The sequence below is a fragment of the Branchiostoma lanceolatum genome, chromosome 3, assembly GCF_035083965.1.
Source record: "Branchiostoma lanceolatum isolate klBraLanc5 chromosome 3, klBraLanc5.hap2, whole genome shotgun sequence".
NCBI lineage: Eukaryota > Metazoa > Chordata > Leptocardii > Amphioxiformes > Branchiostomatidae > Branchiostoma > Branchiostoma lanceolatum.
This window is the reverse complement of record NC_089724.1, coordinates 7,119,480-7,139,364: the sequence shown is the minus strand read 5'-3', so window position 1 is coordinate 7,139,364 and position 19,885 is coordinate 7,119,480. Positions and strand designations below refer to the sequence as shown.

Sequence of the window (19,885 nt, the reverse complement as noted above, 5' to 3'; positions counted from 1 at the left end):
TGTCCTGATAAGCTGTGTTGTGTGTCCTGATATGTTGTGCTGTGTGTCTTTATAAGTTGTGTTGTGTGCACGTGATTGTTGTGTTGTGTGTCCTGAGAAGTTGTGTTGAGTGTGTGTCCTGAGAAGTTGTGTTGTGCGTCCTGATAAGTTGTGTTGTGTGTCCTGATAAGTTGCGTTGTGTGCCCCGATAAGTTGTGTTGTGTGCCCTGACAAGTTGTTTTGTGCATGTGTCCTGACAAGTTGTGTTGTGCGTCCTGATATGTTGTGTTGTGTGTCCCGACATGGCGTATCTGAACTATGACCTTCAGTCAGAAAAACCTGTTGGGCAACACCCTGGCTGGAACGAGTACAGATTTCATTGTATTAGGTGACCTTCGACCACTTGTTTTGCAAATACAAACCACAAATCAACCATGTTTTGTAAAATTTTACAACTGAACGAAGAAATGAACCACCTATAATCCACCAACTAGATAATCCCCCCCCCCCATGTAGACCAATGATGCATGTTGGGAATGATGGCCACCTTAAGTATTGGTTTCAATAGGATAATTGCTGGAGATGCGGGTAAATTTTGTATCCAAAGCAAGTTGAAGTGGAGTTGTTAAGACTATAACTATTACATACAACACGGTGATAATAGTTTGCCAAATAAAATAATTCAGAAACACATTGCAAAAATGATTATTTTAACATTTCAAAGATTTCTTAACATCGATCAGAAGGTTATCTAGTAGATGTTTGCGATATAATATGTTGCATATTACTGAAATGTGGAGGGTACTTTGGGGGTTATCAGAACTCTGCTGTCTAGTTCAAACTCAGTGTCACTGAGTTGTCAATACAACTTTTTGTGAGGGGGTCCGACAAATAGTATCTGAAGAAACAGAAGACTTGCTTTCAGGCTGAGTACCCCTTTAAGTGCCAAGTTGAACATTTTTGGTGGAAAGCAAGACGGTTTGTAGATGCAAGTCAAAACTGTACTCCAAGTATGCATATCAAAAATACGATTTTAAGTTAAAGAAACACAGTTGGTTTCCAATTTGCTCAAAAGCCAAAGAAGCAGGACTTCAGGCACATCTGACTCCTGAATGAAATAATACGACATTCCATGTAATAGAATATTTTCTGTGCTAATAATTTCAGTAACAAAGAAATACACAACTCGGCTTGATCATGTTTGCCTATGTTTTATTCTATATTAAAGTATTTGACATCATTTGCTACCGTTTGTTTAAAAAACAATTAAAGACTACCAAAGTAAATGTATGTAATTCTAGACTCAATTGGAAATATTTACATCCTTGTGTTATAAGCAAATGACAAAATAATTAACATCCATCGCCAAGAAAATATTTTTAAGACCCAAAATATACCAAATAAGTATTTCATGAATCGAATAAAAGCAGAGCCATTGCAGGTTAACGGTAATGAACATAATTTATTTTATCTTATCTCACAGTATATAAACTATGGATGCCACAGCTGGTTTGTTTGTTTATTCTATTTGCACAACAACGAGAAAATATATAATACGGTAAACAATAAATAAAAACAGGTGCAGGAGGAGGTAAAAGGCGTATATAGCCTATACTAAGCCCGCCTCTAAACTAGTCAGAATTAATTACCATCGATAAGTAATATATACGGCCTGTAGAGTATATGAACGGACATCTCTATCTGCTTTAAAAATTCAAGGAATTTACACAAAATGATTCGAATACCTTTAGCTAACAATAAAACATACCAATTAAGCGAACGGATGACAGGTCAAGTGATACCGTCATTAACATATGATTTGGTAATTGCTTTCTTCAATATATGAAGCATCGAATAAAGACTCTAAAGCCACGCCAGGCCTGGACGAGAATCCTGAAACGTATGCCTCTCTTCATGCCTCCAGGGTTGTACTCAATCGCTGGCCTGTAAATGATGTACCAGTGGTTGTCTAGCTGTACCACATCGTCCGGTCCACGCAGATCACAATCAGTACAGTTTAAGCTGGCGATCATGTTATGGAAATCCTGCACCAGGGTCGGCATCGCCTCGGCGGTGGTGTCAGGGTAATTATCAGGAAACCCTTCGACATCTTCTGTAAGGTTTCGAAGTGGACCTACGGAATGAATTCGAATTTCAACACGTTGAGCTAGTCGCTTACATGTATGCTAAATGGACAAGGCCGGTCACAATACTAGTATGCATTTTTCTCCCCTCATTTAGGAGACTTTTAAAGATGCGGAAATATGAGTCAGCAGGCATTGTAGTATGTTGGCTAGATTAGTGGTTATCATTTAAGTACTACCTTAAGGCTTTATTTGCTATATTTCCTACAGTTTTGATTTACGCAAGATCTGATGGTCATTTATGTTTTTATGGTTTCATGAGGAGGTGTCTAATGATGTAAAAATTACATTGTTGACTGAGAAAGTGTTCTGTTCTGAGTAGCTACCTTTCAAACCATTTATTTATCAAAAACAATCATACAGACTTAAGGTACTCACCTAAAAGAGTGTCGTTTTCACCAAGAGTTTCCAAGGCTGGGGCGGCAAAAGACACCATTTGCTCATTTGGACCACTGTCCGCGTCGTAGACTAAGCTCGTCACATTCCCTATCCGACTCCAATGAGTACTAATAGCTTCTCGTCTTCGCCTGACTCCTACAAAAGATACAATAAAAAGTGTGACATTCCAACATTGAAACGCTTTATGGCAAGCGAAAGGCTTAATGTACTTCGTCTGTAACTTCAAATGCTCATAAACGGCAAAAGTCTAACATAATATACCCTTTAAAATATATACGCCGATACGTGACATTAGAGCTCTGACACACTACTGTGCATCCTGATTCCTTACAAGCTTTAAAGTTGCGCATTAAAAGTTCGGGGGGGGGTCACACTTGTGCGAATACGTATATCAAGACTGTATGAGTTCCGTATTGACATTTTTTTCCTACGCGGTCGTACGCACAATACGCATTTCATGTGCATCTCAATCGTTTTGTTAAAGTTTTAGGTACGCAGGCACCCGCATACAAAATTTCTAGTCATTCGGATCTGATAAAAGGGCATAAGAGCCCGAAGTATACATTTCCGGTCTGAAAAAGACCCATTACAATTCCATGAAATAATTATTCTATATTATCAATATCAAAGAAAAAAACAGTTGCCTTGAGACATTTTCCCTCTCTACCCATCTGCCGTCAATTAGCCTCAAAATAGACGAAGAAAATTAAATCCATTTGAGAAGATGGCAGGAAGAGGAGAAGACACATAAAAGACGACCCAACTATACTGTTTGTAAATGTAACACTTACGAGGCACAGAGCACACAACATCCGCTCCACCCCATATCCCTCCTACTTGGCACGTCCTCCGCGCGTCACCAGACAAGAAGTTAAACCCTCCCAGGTTATCGCAGGAGTGGCTGCAGAGTGTGCCAATTGGATACGGTGGACCTGGGTTATCACAGACGATGAATCCCCTTTGGGCTACCGGTGGGTCAGTCCTGGCGGCACAGCCCGCTATACAGTTGGGCGAAATCGATCAGTTGCTGAATGAAATAGCGCGTTATAATTCTGTATCGACGTAATGAATGCATTAACGTATATGATGGAAAGGAAGATCTTTACAAATGACGGACGCACAGGCAATTCGTACGATTGATATCAGCAGATATCTTTTCCGTAATATTTCAATATCTGATAACTGCTCCTTCAGTAACAAAAGACAGCCTTAACTGCAACATCATCATATCAGACGCATCATGCGCGCTCTTTAATCAAGTTATTTCACGAAATTACAATTAAAATGTCAAATTCAAACACGACGATACTATCGACAACTTTTAAACAAGACCGAACAAATAATTGTACTACAATGACGTGTTATCCGATCGCTGTTAAATAATCTAGGAAAATGAACAAACTTACCTGTTGGGTCTGTATAATAATCTGAAAGAAGAAGTTGTAGAAAATAGGCGTGGGTGCCAATCTAATTATAATTTGTAGACAGGATAAAAACTATGTGTGGTACATTTCTGCAATACCGACGAAACATGTTCCAACATCATTAGCATGTAACATTTCCTAAATATTTCAATATCTACTAAATACTCTTTTGAAGAAAAAGAAAATACGAAAGATTGTTCAAGTTTCCAGCATTAAGAGGACAAAGAATGATTTTCCATGTACATATAGAATACAACACGGGGTATTCTGGATCACCCGAGGCACCAGCCACACCGCGAGTAGGACGCCGAAGCTTAGACAGAGATGTACACAATGAAGTGGAATTATGCTAATTGGGACGCAATTTGCAAAACTAATAGGGAAAATCTATACTTGCAGTATTTTCCATTATAAGGCTCAAATACATGTAACATATGTAGTTAATGGTAAGTGGAGCATCAACAGATACCAAATAACTTAATAATGTGCATAATTAATGCAAAAGCGCCATCATTCAACTAAGTGGAAAATGATACGACTGTCAATATTGCAACATGTGTAAGTTAGATAAAGGTGTTTATGACCAAGCATATATCATGTAAATGTGTAAGTCAGTCGCATAAACAGAATAGTTCATGGAGATATGAGGTCTCCGAACTCTTGTTTATAAATGACTTAATTTGAGAATAATTTCCTATTAATGTTAGAATGGAAGCTTTGTGGTTGATAAATTTGGTAGCAGGTAAAAAGTACGGCGTCGCTATCCTGGAAACACCATCCATTGTTCGATGCCTTTCTTGCAGACCCACACAGCCATTTTTCTTCGAATATGATATACTTGTAAATAAAGAATGGTAAATCACCTGTTGTAACTCTTGTTGTTGGCTGAAACGTTGTCGGAAATGTGGTGACCTGTGTGGTTTGCCTTGTCGTGCTTGAAATATTGGCAATGTGTGTTGTTTTGTCTGAAATGATATGAGAATGAAAATAGAAACATATTAACCTCCGGCAATTACACCGTGGTGTTCGATAAAATAAGTTTGTTTGCAACCGCAGTACTTGTTTTCATGGGGATATTGTTTTGAGTGTGTTTGCTAGTGTGTTTGCGTGTGTGTATGTTTGTGTCACCGGATGCTTAAAGTCAGCATAACTGAAGAACGTGTAAATGGATTGTAATGATATTTGATATGTGGGTAGGTGTTGGTAGGGGAAAAGTCAAGGTCGATTTTGAGCCCCCTGGTATGTGTCACTGGAACTGCAATGGCGTATTTGTAAAAATCTTCTAAGGAGAATAACTGGAGAAAGGAACGACAGATTTTCATGTTATTTGATATGCAGGTAGGTTGGACAGAGATGTACACAATAGTCTCCTTCATGGCGCATATTCCACCATTTTGACACAGCGCAGAAACACAGCCGTCTGCATGCGCAATTTGCAATGTTCTTTTTCATCATAAAGAATTCATTCCATATAACTCCTTAAGGTGAAAAAAAGGACTGCCAGCTCATATTTTTACCAAAAAGAGAATCGGTTAACTCCTATTGGTGAAAAAATATAGAGTTATCTGATCCTCTTTGGTGAAAATATGAGTTGACAGGAGTCTTAGTTTTTTTTTTCACCAAAAGGAGTTATCTTATTCCCTTTTGGTGAAAATATGGGCTAGGAGGGGTCTTAGTTCATTTTTTCACCATAAGGAGTTAACCGATTCTCTTTCTGGTGAAAATATGGGCTGGCAGGGGCCTTAGTTCATTTTGAAAAATATGGGCTAACAGGGGTCTTAGTTCCATTTTTCACCATAAGGAGTTAACAGATTCTCTTTCTGGTGAAAATATGAGCTGACAAGGGCCTTAGTCCATTTCTTCTGCATAAAGAGTTTCTAACTATGGCAATCCAATGTCGCACGCTTTTCCAAGACAATGACCTTCTTAATTAAAAAAGGGATAAATAGCCAAAGCCCCGCGTTTCATAAATCAATAATGTCTTTAAAACTTGATAGTCTATGGTATTCTAGTTGAACGGTCGTAAAGGAAGGTGTTAAGCTTCTGTTGAAGGTAGTTGCATTTTCAAAGGATTTTTTCTTCAAAAGTTACATAGTTGTAAACTTAATCTTGTCTGATCTAAGTAACACTGTCGAAAATGTAAGGTGTATGATAAGACCACTATAAAGGAAAAAAAAACTTGCCCGTTTCATAATTACCTCTGTCATCGCCACCAGTGATCGGTCCTAATTCTCCGGCGAAAGGAATCAAACCTACCAAAAGCCATAAAAAAGGTCACATTACATCATTGAAGCGTTTCAAGACAAGTGGAAAGCTGAAGGTAGTTTGACACTTATTTCAAGTTGAAAGGTTAGTAAACGGAAAAATACTGTAGAAAGTGGAAAACAGCGCGATATACGTTCTGAAATATCTACGTACCCACGTCCCGTAACTGTTCTAGATCCGTCAGTACATTACTCAGCCCGAGTTCCGCAAGGGACCTATAGAAAGTCCTTGTCAGAATCTTTATTTCAGGGAGTAGGACGTCATAGTTCACACAAAAGCTTTCGGTGTAGTTCTCGTCTGCTGACGGACCGTAGAGAGGCCACACGAGACAGGACGCTGTGGCAAGATCATGATAAAGAAAATGGTTGGTATTGATCAGAAATATGATTCAAATGTCGTGAAACACCGTGCACGTTGAAAATATGTCATGATTTATTTCGTTGTAATACTAAGTTCCCGGTCAGAACTGACCCGTTTCACAGTTATCTCCTTCAAAGTACATGTACGGGATCAAATGCTCCCTCTGGCTTTCTATCAGATATCTGCAGCCACCCAGTGACTGAAGATTTTACATTTGCATAGGTGCCGTTTACACGTTGTCACGTACTGGCTATTATTCTACCATTATGGAGACGTGGCCACAAAGGTGACCAAAGCGACCTTCTGCATAGTAACATACTGTGCAGAAGTTGGCAATGACTTTTAGAACGTCAAATACAAAACAGCACATAATAAAGTTACATTGCTATGGCACATGGCATATAGCATTTTCAAGCTTTGGGGAATCAATATATCACCAGCTTTTTAAAACTAATCTAATCAAGCTTTAACTTGAAATAATGAAAAGTGGATCTTTACGAATAACGCAGTTGCAGAAATATTGAAGTATTTGGCACGATGAATATCACATGGTAACATTCTCGGAATATTGCAATACCTATTGTTTACTCCTGCAAAATAACAAAGAGAATTAAGAAACGTTCACTCCCAAGCTATAAGTGTACAAAAGATGTAAAACAATTCAGATGGTTGATATAGACGTACCTAGCTGCAATGTGTATCAGACGCACAATGTATGCCCTAAAAGTTTCGTTATATCAAGCAAGAAATACCGTTTGGATTGAAAATAGAAGAAAATGTCAAATTCAAATAAGTCGTTACCATAAAAATTTAACTTCAAATGAAGCAAGACTACGCAAGCCATTGTACTACAATAATGCGTCATCTGTACTGTTTTTAACACTTACCGACGCACACTAGATCATCTCCATCCCATACCCTTCCTTCTTGGCACGTCCTGCCTTCGTCCCCAGACTTCCGAAAAAAACCTTCCTCGTTATTGCACGAGTGGGCGCAGATTGTGCCGAGAGGGTACGGTGGGCCTGAATTAGAACAGAAGATGCCACCTCTTTCGGCTTCCGGTGGGTCTGTCCTGGTAGCGCAGGCCACTGTGCAATTTGACAATTGAAAATGGATCAGTTGCTGAATAAAAGAGCAAGTTCTAATTCCACGTATATCCTACCAATGAATTACTGTCACAGAATGGCATCTCAACAGAGCAGACTAATAATGGGCTAGAAACAACGACTGATTGCCAATTATTTATGCCCACTATTAAGAATCTAGATGAACAGTAAGACAGCAATATTGGAAAAACTTGCCCGTTTCACAGTGAACTCCTGCAAAGCCAGCAGCACAAGTACAGGTGTGGCCGTTGACCAAGTCCGCACAAATTCCGCCATTTTGACAGGGACCAGATGCACATTCGTCTGTGTCTGAAAAAACGACATACGAGAATTTCTGTCAAAAATGTTTCAAATGATATGAATCAAAATTTTAAAGTCTAATGTTCCTAAAAGTATTGTGATTTCGTTTAAGTAGCCTTCATTGCTTACACATTCCTCAGGTAACAAAGACTTCTGTTCTTTCTATTTTGATAAACCATTCATTCATTCATTTATTCATAAGACAGTTCTAATGGGAACACTTGCCTGTTTCACAATGAACTCCTTCATAGCCATCGGCACAAGTACATGTGTAGCCGTTGACCTCATCCTCGCAAGTTCCGCCATTTTGACAGGGTTCAGAGGCACATTCGTCTGTGTCTGCAACGAGATACAAGAAGTTTTGTCATAAAAGCTTTCTATATGAGATTTTGAAAGTCAATTACTTCAAAAAGTCTGATGATTTCATTTAAGAACCTTTCGTCGCTTAAGAAATCCTTATGTTCCAAGGAATTCTGTAATTGCCGAAAAAAAATTGGATGGAACCTTGGTACGTTCTCTGAATATTCACCGTTAAAATGCAATAGCACTGGATGATTGAAGTCTCATAAGGCTCTCTTTACATTATACTTTTGCCGTCAGCGCCACTGGCGACAGCGGGAACCGCCGTAAAAAATTACTAGACAGCTATAATGGGAAAACTTGCTTGTTTCACAATGAACTCCTTCATAGCCATCAGCACAGGTACAGGTGTAGCCGTTGACCCCATCCACACAAGTTCCTCCATATTGACACGGATCAGAGGCACATTCGTCTGTGTCTGCAACGACATACAAGAAGTTCTATCAAAAAGGCTTGCTATGAGATTTTCAATGTCAAATAACCAAAAATTCTCTTGATTTAATCCAAGCAACTATTGTCGCTGACAAAGTCTTCCGTTGCAAAAACAAATCTTTAATTAGAGAAGACAAATGTTCTGCAACTCGTTGAGTTATCGGAATAACGCTGTCGTAATTTCTAGACAAGGATTATTAAAGTGTGAAGGTCTCAAAAGAATGAATTTCACCTCTATTTTAGGTACCTTTGATGTCTGAAGGAATTTCAACTTTGTCGAGAAAAAGCTTCAACATAACAACCGCCGTACAAAATTACTAGACAGCTATAATGGGAAAACTTGCTTGTTTCACAATGAACTCCTTCATAGCCATCAGCACAGGTACAGGTGTAGCCGTTGACCCCATCCACACAAGTTCCTCCATATTGACAAGGATCAGAGGCACATTCGTCTGTGTCTGCAACGACATACAAGAAGTTCTATCAAAAAGGCTTGCTATGAGATTTTCAATGTCAGATACACCGAAAATTCTCTTGATTTAATCCAAGCAACTATTGTCGCTGACAAAGTCTTCCGTTGCAAAAACAAATCTTTAATTGGAGAAGACAAATGTTCTGCAACTGGCGACAGCGGGAACCCAGTGTAAAGACAATTCCCGTCGACGTAGTCCCGCTGTCAACAAATTTTCTCCCGTCAGCTTCGAAGCCGTCGCCCGCCAGCACAGCGGGAGTCCCCGTCAACTTCAAACTCCGTCTAAAGAGAATACGTCGGGCTCGCGTCAGCGGGAGTCAGGGTTTCGGCGATTAGCATAAAGCACGCGTTGATTAGCATACTGTAAGTCTACTTAGATCCCAGGTATATAAATAGAGAGAGAGATTCGCGGGATCCGCGGCGACTTTTGTGCCGTGCATTCATTTCCCCGCGGATATATTTATCGTACTTGTGCCCCCCTCCCCACATTTACGAGTGATGAGCATGGAATATCGACACATAAACAAGGCTTTGCATTGTAGTTTAATACGGGCGGGGAGACGCCGTCTACCGTTGTACAATCATACAATTTTGTTTCTTGCTTTTGTTATGCTTACGCCCGATACTTTCTACAAGATGGCGAAATGCAAGCACCGCAGGTGTTTGTCAGATTTCCGGGCGGTGTGTCTAGAGACGTCGCGACAGCGGCCTCCCGACAGCGGGAAATTTCGCCGCTGACGCGAAAAACGTAATGTAAACTGCGTCGCAAAGGTACATGTAGGTGTTCTGCTCCTGTTGAAGGTCTTCCATTTCCAAAAGAAGTTTGTACTTTTGTTGAAAAGATGCTGTAACCTAACAACCGCCATAGTTACAGGTGTACGATAAGACAGATATAACGGGAAAACTTACCCGTTTCACAATGAACCCCTTCATAGCCAGGAACACAAGTACATGTGTAGCCGTTGACCCCATCCTCGCAAGTTGCGCCATTTTGACAGGGATCAGAGGCACATTCGTCTGTCTCTGAAACGACATGCAAGAAGTTCCTTAGAGAAGAAAAACCGCTTCATATGATATTCTAAATACCCTTAGCCATTTTATAGTATCATTTAACCTAATATGTTTACTTGTTACCGAATGAAAGGCTTAGGCGTGGTCGCCCATCGTTGACACTAAAAAAAGTAATCAAAGAGGATGTTGGCCAAAAGATGAATAACTTTTATCTGTCATGTGCGACAGGAACTTGTGGAAACACGTGAGTCACCTCTAAAAAGAAGATGAACTGAACTGAACTGAACTTACTTGTTAAGGACACATTGACATTCACAAGGGTTGAGATTGGGCAATTTTCTTCATATAAGATGAGCCTTCGCGTTTCCACGCTTCATGTATCGATCAGATACGAATTGTCACATGTACAGTGCCTCACTTTGTAATGCATACCGTTTTACCAGCAGTGCTCCTCACTCATTTTATTCTTTTTATACAAGCGTTGCTGCCTTATTTCATAGCTGATTGACTAATACATATTGAGATTGAAATGATTATGAATATCGTAGGACCCTTGTTCTTAAGATAATGCTTTATAGAAACATATATTTTGATCGATGAGAACATACCATACTAGTATTACCTATGTGGTAAACAAAGTGACACATGTAGTTTAGTTTGAGATGAACATCATCAGGCATAGATAATTTATTAAGAAGAAATGCCTAGATGCTACAATAGTCAGAAATAAGATTGAACTGTAAGACACTGGTAACATGCGATAATTGTAGAGGATTATATGAATGAATATGTATTTTGCTAATCTGGAACCTAAAAATGCAACGATATTACAAACTTAAGGCAAAAATGGGAAGTTCATGTTGATGCCATGTGCAAATTGGTGGAGATTATTATATTGTTGTATATTATGCAAACTAGGTTTTCAATATAATGTTGATAGGTGAATTTGAGTCGTACGTATCATAACTTCATGCTTTAAGTTGTACGTTACACACTTCTCTCCTCAAATTCGAATCCATTACAGATGTCCTTTTTCAAAATCACATTCATCAGGCATTCTCAAAAGTTCAGTAGTGAAAACACGAGTTTGTTGAGGTACCTTCACACACTACGTCGTCTCCCCTCCATATTCCGTTCTTGCAGAGTTTTCTCCCATCACGTGATATCTGGTTGTATCCGTCCGGACAGGTGAAGGTACATACATGGCCGGCTGGGTAGGGGGGCTGGGCTGGATAACAATCACTGGTGGAACCTTCGGGTAGGCCGGGTGCACGTTCACATGGGTTGCCTGAGTGTGTGGAAAATGGCCAATAAGCTCCCTTTTGATACTATTATTCATATTCAATGGCAAATCACATATCAAGATACTCAAACTGACTATATTGTTACTTGAACTGACATTCAAAAAATGACATATCTTACTAATATGATAAGCGGGCATTTGTGTTGAGAGGAATATGCTTGAGTTAGTGGAGAGGAATAATTGAGTTAGCAACCCCAAATGTTGAACGCGAGTACGGTGCGGGTAGATTTCTTCGTTTTACTTCTAGAAAAGTGTTTTTCTACATGTGAATGGAGTTACGCTGGTTAATGTTAAATCTTGTTGACAAGGTTGCAAAGAACAGTGTAAATGGTGTATCAGGGTGGAGGTAGAATGTATTGAAATGAGGATATTTGAAAAGTGCACTTGCATAAATCTACAATGCCCGCACGACACCGCACACAACAGGGAAAACATATTGGTCTCCGTCAAGCCCCAGAGGATGGTTTCATTGCTAAAACCATTGGGTCCATTAATTTCACGACTAGTATGACCATGGATCAACTTTACCATGATGATGTAACTTTACGGCAAAATGATAATCTAAAGATTTTGAGGCCCAAAGCATATCGAGCATGAAAGACATGAAATACGTATTCGTCGCTTGGAAACGCATTCGTAGGACAACGCAACGTAGGAGTATACGATCGTCAATTGCTGATTGGGTGGTGTCCGACCATTAATATACGCTGACAGGGGGCCTGATATGGCAAGTGAAAAATGTCAGATAATCAAGTCCTACATGATGTCTTTTCGGGTTGATACTGATAGAATACCATAACAGAGTCCTCATACTTTCATAACAACGTACGTTACGTTATCGCAATCCAACACGTTCTTATATTATACGGCCTGTCACACTTATCCGTATATGCAAGTGCATATGAGTTGCGCATGACCCACCGTTTTGCAGCCGAGTTGTCAAGACAAAGAAATGGCTTCTCTGGCTGTGAACTTAACCTAAACCAAAAACATGTTAATGCGCAGCTCATACGGACTTCGTTATACGCACAAGTGTGACAGGGGATTTAAATACTTGAAAGGTAGCATATTCAGAAAATGCGTATTTTCACAATGTTCTTTGCTGAAATAGTAATATGTGCTTCACATTGACCCAATGTTTTACTGTGTGATCTAGCTTTTGGCAATGTCGTCAGTAATAGAAACATCCGAGAACACTTTGAACAGCATGAAACTAATTGGCAAGTCGGCATGTGAAATAACAATTAGAAATTTGTAGTGCGCAGAAAATGACTTATATGTGAGGTTTTGCAGGGATTTTACCAATGCAGCGTCAAGACTTGCAACGCGTTTTGGACGGGTGGCTGTTCGTGAATGTAAATGTACCTACCATAAGTATAAAAACATACAAACTTTCTTGTGTAATAGTGATAACTCACTTGAATGTGAATTACATGTCGTACTCTCATATCATATATGTATCTGAAAGATGACCACTCACATTCACACTTTAGGCCGCGTCCTCCCTTCCACCATTTTGTCCGGCCCCTGACCTTGCATGTCCTCTTTCCACCTCCTTGTAGCCTTATACACCCCGTCACACATTGAAAAATGCAGACTGTTCCTTTGCGGTACCGCTGGTTTGCCGTTGGCTGCTGGTTGCAATTCGCTATCGTGTTCGGAATGGCCTTAGGGTCACACGTTTCTGTAGACACATACGCATCACTCTCTTATGTACTTTAACTTCGTATAAAACATAAACAGATACATGAGAGTAAAACATGACATATTTACATAAAATTAGACTTCTGGTATTACATAAGGGTGCATTAAGCCCCTGTCACTCTTGTGAGTATATACAAGTCCGCTGGAGTTGCGTATTAACGTGTTTTTAGTTTACTATAATAGACTAAGTTTGCAGCCGAAGAAGTAATTTCTTTGGTTCGATTAGCAGGCTGCACAGCGATAGGTAAAAGTGAAAAACAACTTCTTCCCCTCAAACTTCACTTAAACCAAAGAAATATGTTACTGCTTAACTCATATGCACTTGAATATATTACGCACAACTGTGACAGTCCCTAAGGTTACCAAATTACATCAAGTGATACCCAGATAGATTTCGCAAGTAGGTGTCACATTCTCGTAATGAAATACAACAATCTCTAAGACGTACTTTTAACTCTCCTTCCGCCGACAGGAGTCAAATAGAGCACAAGGGTGAGAGAAACCACTAGGCCGATGATGATCCTGAAACAGAAAGGAAATCGTCAATTCAAATCTATTTATCATTATTATCAATATTCCAGGTCGATCAAGGGACCCCGAGACAAACTATATATATTCTGTTTCGCATTGGTACCTACAGCTTTAACTATTGTCTTCATAAACGAAATTTAGCGTTAAGTCCATCTTTTGACTGTGGGTACCGATCCGAAACAATCTTCCATCTTATATTTGAATGTCCTAAATATATCAAACCCAGAACGAACTTTCTTGACAAGCTAACAAATTTAATTGGTAACTCGTTTGACTTACATACCATCTCCGACAGTACCAAACTTTCCCTTGTACTTAGATGATCATTCTCATTAACTACTGACTGCAATTTAAATATTATGCTAGGCACACTTTAGGTTTTTGTTGTATATCTATCTATCTATCTATCTATCTATCTATCTATCTATCTATCTATCTATCTATCTATATCTATCTATCTATCTATCTATCTATCTATCTATCTATCTATCTATCTATCTATCTATCTATCTATCTATCTATCTATATATATATATATATATAGATATATATAGATATATATATATATAGATATATATAGATATATATAGATATATATAGATAGATAGATAGATATATAGATATATTATATACTTTAAAAAAAACTATATAATTATATGATTTTAACGTTTTGTGTCTGAATTCCACTTCCTTCCAAGGTCGGCTTGAATACTGTTGTCTACGATATTGAATACTGATTTTGTGGAATCCATGCTGTGACTAATGACAATAGTCAGGGTCCAATTAAAGGGTAGGTTGTCACCATCAATTCCGCCAAAGACATGCTAACCTCTCTTCTCTTTTCAGTTAATATCTGCATAAGACCTTGAATGTCCATAACCCTCATCTGACCGTATGGGGTCCGTTTGGACCCCAGGCGCGTAATGTATGCCAAATCAACATTTTTGGTCGGAGAAAAAATCCTTCTATCAGTTTGTTTGTGTACATGTCTTACAACTTCTGTAAAACTTTTACCGGGATTGGCCGATCTTTGTGGGAGTTATGCTCTAAAGTTCGCGTGTGGTCCGCTGGGGTCGAAACGGACCCCATACGACTTTTGCATTGTTTAGTACGTAATTTGAAACAAATTCCTGTCAAATATGTAATTATTGCCTTTATAGCAACAATTTATCGTTGCTAAGAAAAGTATGCTACCGACTTCTTCACAATAAATGTAGAATTTCGGTGTAAAATGTGATTTTTACTCATTTTGCATAAAGTAAGACAAATGAGTATTAATTGTTTGCACTTAAACATACCAGAATATCCTAAATAGATTAAAGGAACAATATATAAACAGAAATCACAAAAATAGCCAATAGAAAATATATTTTTTTATGAAAATTGACAAGGGTATAATTATGTGTGTGGTTATGTGACATAATTAGATAACATATTCTTCATTTTTCACATAAATTCTAATATGGCTTATTCGACAACATTCTTATGCTATCAGAATGCTTTTGAGGGCGATCTTGTAGTTGTAAAATGATAGGGCACTGGAACTGTTGAACTAAAGCGAGTATTGTTGATTTTTCAAGAACAATGCGGGTTCTCCTCAGTTGCTGCATAGATTATGATAATGAGTATTGATTATGGACACACGAACTTGTCAAAATATTCTCCATAGATTATCAAAGCAGTATACATGGATGTACAATAATTACAGAAACATCGGAAATATATTTAGGGGGCAAAGCAAAATTGGGTCCGTTTGGACCTCATACGGTCAGACTCGTCGCAAAAATCGGTCGGATGAGGATTAATGTTACGATGTTATATTCACACATTTGCTATACCAGAATATATCTAAAGGAATGAAATGGCCGAAATTAACCACTGTTTATACTTTTATGTTGCTGTGCCTGCATTACAGATATAAGGCAGTACATAAGAAACTGTCAAAATGTTGCACCGAAAATTGTAAAATTTGAAGTAGATCTAGTGTCAGCCCGTGGAATAATTTTGTTTTCTATTTTCCTATTTAGAAATATTTACTTACAATATAGTTATTGTTATCAAACAAACGTACAATGGCCCCTTGCAGCAAATTAAGTTTGGTCTGGTAGGATTCTGAGCTTGTGCATGTGACAGACCAGTCGAACAAGATACTTTGCCGGGGCGAGGCGACACAATAGACGGAACGATAGAGAGATCTAGCTAGATATCATTTTTAGATTTCGATACAGGGCTCGTTCACAATTGTGCGCATCTTGAAGTTCGTATGAGTTGTGTATTCCTTGCGTCCGAAAAAGAATCTATTTTTCGGTTCCGTAACCAGGCAGCACAACGGTGGGTAAAAGTTGAAAACAACTTCTTTCCCGCAACCTAAAAATGTCAATACGCAACTCGTACGGACTCGAATATACACACAAGTGTGAACGGGCTATTATAATTAAGCCCATGTCTCTACTAGGCTCCACAGGCCGCTGAAAAAATAGTAGAAATTTGCAAAATACACAGATAACAGACCAGAGGAGTTAGCTGGCCTGGGAGTAAAGTTTGCAACCCTTTCGGGAGTCTCAAATTGTACTCCCTAGCCAGCTAAATCCTCTGGTATGGTATCCGTCTATTTGGCAAATTTCTACTATTTTTTCATCGGCCTGTGGAGCCTGGTATAACGGGGGGCGCCCGAACATCGCACGCGCCCTAACATCGCATGGATTTTTTACTGATCTTATTTTGCATAAGTACGCCGTGTTTGTGTCCAATGACTAAGTTGATAAGGAAGGTAAATAACCCAAGTTCATGCACATAATTGTCATTTACATTCAAAACATATGTGTACATATTCATTTCTTGTTTTGTCGAAAAGTAGTATTTTGACAATAATGATGGTAGCGCTAAGTAGAGGGTCACTGCGTAGCTAGACGGCCCGGCACCTAAATATACGACCTGTGCCAAGCAGATACATAAGTTACACAGCTATCATACACATAAGAAAAATAACTTCATAAAACACTAAAAATTTGGGTCTTTAAGTGTTTGTTGAGAAGAAAACCGACCAAAGAAAAACAACGTCAACATTGCTGTCGTCTGACGACGTTGTTTTCCCGCCATTTTTGGGGGCCGCGATGGTGACGCAACGATTCAACGCACAGTTTTGTTACGCTCTAACATGCGAATGGTACCGTCTATGAAAAGGAAACTGAATACAGAGATGGCGAATATATTTCCCAATAAGTAGACGGAGTATTGTTGATGTAAGCGGTGTCGTTTTTTCGTAATGATTTCGTAAGTCGGGCCTCATTCAAGACGTACGTCGGGCCGCGTAGTAGCCTATTTCCCGTGGAAACATGAGCTGGGATGCGCTAGATATAGCCCTTCTCACATGACGTGAGAAGTGCACACAGTCAAAATTTTCCGGTCAAAAGAAAGCTAGAATATAGCAGACTTCAAGCCTTATTTACATTTCCCTAACTTCATCACCAACTTCCGAAGAGAGCAAAATTACCAAAGCGTACGAAGTTAGGCACACTATCTGGCGTAGCACTAAATCAGAAGGTACATTCGTGAAAACGTCTCACAGCGTCTTCCGCATGTAACGCGGAGCATGAAGGGCCCATGAACATTATGAATACATTTCTTGTCCAAGTATGGTCTTAAGATGAATGTGTTCAAAATTCATTCATTAAAACATGACCATTCTCTGGCAACCAGCAATGGAGCGCCGTGAGTTCCAGCGCGTAAAAAAACGTCCGAAGGTTGGGCACCCCCCGTTAGGCTACTTAAGCCCTATCTCATCGGAACCGCGACACGGTCGCGACCTCGCAGCGTTCTAAAGTAGATTTGTTTTACCCTTAACTTTATGATGGGAATATCGTGCAAACGTACAAGTATTACTAAAAAGACAACAATTAGATACACAAAGCGTAAAAAGATTATATTCTATCGATGAAATTCGTTGAGTGTGTTAGCGCTGGCAAATTGTTCGGTCGCAGCAAGGTCGCAAAAGTGTCGCGAGTGACGTGTATAGTGAAAAGGGGGCCCAGGTCTTACAGGTCGTACAGTCTTATCCCCAATTTAAAGGGCCACGTGCCAATACCACGTCGCACCTTCTGCCGGCTGCATTGTTGTGTCACATTCCATTTAACACAAAATGTCAAGACGCCCTGAGCAATGTAACATGCAAGTCCAAACACCATTAAGGGAGGGGGGCAGACTATGCTTTATGCATTAGTCATACATGACGACGTCAAACACAATGTTAATCGGGAAATTTGTATTTTTTCCTGTTTCCTCACTGACTCATGATATTTTCTGACGGAGGTAAACGTGAGGGATTGGTAACATTTTTTTGCCCAAGAGACAGCTCTCGAGGTATATATAAATGGTGCTTGAGTAGAATGGGAATATCCATGACCTTATGCACGTCCCACTAACTGCACTAAAAATCGTACCTTTTCTTCCTACCAAAAGGTTACCAGTGGAAAATCACATACGTTAGAATAGACACTGAACCATACATGTACCAAATCTCTGTTCACTGTTTGAAAGTTTCAGTTTTCTTCGCTCACAGCTGTTTTGATTTCGCCTGCGATAAATTCAACTGGTGCAGCCTACTGTACAATAAATCTAAAAATACAAGACATTGCGATCTCTCAAACCCACTGTTTTTCAAAATGGAGGCCATTTATGTAACCCGGCGAATTAATGTTAATGGGGGTTACTGTCTTCGACAAGTTTTGCTCTCCAATTGGGTAAACTGAATGAGAGTTTAAAGTCAGGCTCCTTAATCCCTACAAGTCGGTACTACCCATAGTATGTTCTAGACCCAATGCTTTCGTTATCTAACCTTAACACACACCTTTTTTTTTGCTTCAAACGTAACGAGGATGAAAGAATCCCACAGCCGTAATGCATGTTACGAGACGTGTTCAAAACTAGAGTGACTATTTTTCACGTACCTCATTTCCGCGTACATTGACAGGCCGCGTTTTCGTCGTTTATAGCACTTGGTCCCGCACGGTTGTAGCAATTTCTCATCCAGAAAATTGTAACTGAAAACTGCTGTGGATAGCGGACTCAAAAATCACTCTACAAACTCAACACGGATCCATTTTCGTGTTGGAACTAACCAGCCAGACGTCTGCACGGCATATTAACCTTAGCTGAAGACAACATAGCTGAAGTAAGTGGAGGTAATTTAATAATTCGCAATGACGTATTCCTATTGACGATTCCATTTCGATTAAGAGCCGCGGAATTTTCCTAGGTTAATATTGAATTGAATTATGCACTTTGTATCATTTGTTACATATGTTATTCTGCTCTTTTCATCGAAACAGCTTCTAGAAATAAAAGCTGTTTGAGGCACGCTATGTATATGGTGCTGATGGCAATCGGCATTGCCCATGCCCCCCCCCCCCCCCCCTCTCCCAGTGTGACAACCTTTCCACAAGGAGCCGTGTGTCGTGTCTACGCTTCCGCATGACTGGATCATGATGTTGCATGATTAACCAGTTCAGCTCCGACAAAGACGTTCAGACAGATAAATGTCATGTGAAGCGTTCAAGCGTAGGTTAACTTGTTGATGCAACATTCGAGTGACATTATGACAAACTCTTAGGTAAGCTAAACAGTTTTGCAACTGCTGAGCAAGGTCAATGAAATAGTGGAAATAGTAGAAAATATCTTACAGTTACACACGTTTTTACATCTTTGCGACCTATCTAAGATCTCATTTTCAAAAGTAAACATCAACAACACACCACCCTACACCACCACCTCTAGGGCAAATTTTAACAAAAGGCCGCCCGTGCATTTCAGAAGATCACCGATCTGAACATGACATGGCAAGAAAACTACAACAAAGGCAAAAGGAAGCAATGACTGGAAAAGGATCTAGATTTCCAGATGTGCAGGAGTGTGTTAGTGAGTAAGGGAATTGACTCTTGGATTATCATCATTTTTTACAATATATGATAAAAGGATTAAGAGAAAGACGTGCGGCACGTGCATCAAACGATAATAGTCTAAACATTCAAAACAAACCATTAGTCATCAGTGAAGAGCCACTGGACTGGAAGTGACCATTATTGAAAACAAACGTCCGT

At 39.4% G+C, this 19,885-nt stretch overlaps 1 protein-coding gene across 4 annotated transcripts; it reads right to left on the bottom strand.

Moving 5' to 3' along the window:
• Positions 1-1,174: 1,174 nt before the first annotated feature.
• Positions 1,175-18,952, bottom strand: LOC136429924 (uncharacterized). Of its 4 annotated transcripts, none has more exons than XM_066420096.1 (17): positions 18,737-18,950; positions 13,708-13,781; positions 13,036-13,239; positions 11,352-11,540; positions 10,151-10,264; positions 9,114-9,227; positions 8,642-8,755; positions 8,203-8,316; positions 7,873-7,986; positions 7,459-7,659; positions 6,365-6,547; positions 6,130-6,198; positions 4,810-4,911; positions 3,929-3,949; positions 3,314-3,520; positions 2,502-2,657; positions 1,175-2,113 (listed from the first exon to the last, which is right to left on the bottom strand). In XM_066420096.1, the coding sequence occupies exons 1-17, from the start codon at positions 18,751-18,753 to the stop codon at positions 1,815-1,817; spliced, it is 2,292 nt and encodes a 763-aa protein (XP_066276193.1). In that variant the 5' UTR covers positions 18,754-18,950; the 3' UTR covers positions 1,175-1,814. The 4 variants fall into 4 exon arrangements, with proteins under 4 accessions (XP_066276193.1, XP_066276194.1, XP_066276195.1 ...); XM_066420097.1 differs by having other exon boundaries at positions 6,145-6,198; XM_066420098.1 differs by lacking the exons at positions 8,642-8,755; positions 9,114-9,227 and having other exon boundaries at positions 18,737-18,952.
• Between the last annotated feature and the right edge of the window lie 933 nt (positions 18,953-19,885).

Coding starts and splice junctions, on each gene's coding strand:
- LOC136429924 (XM_066420096.1), bottom strand. Junction 4,912..6,129: donor CAGAGGTAATTATGAAACGG/GCAAGTTTTTTT, acceptor ATATCATTTCAG/ACAAAACAACACACATTGCC. Junction 2,658..3,313: donor TGTTGTGTGCTCTGTGCCTC/GTAAGTGTTACA, acceptor TATCTTTTGTAG/GAGTCAGGCGAAGACGAGAA.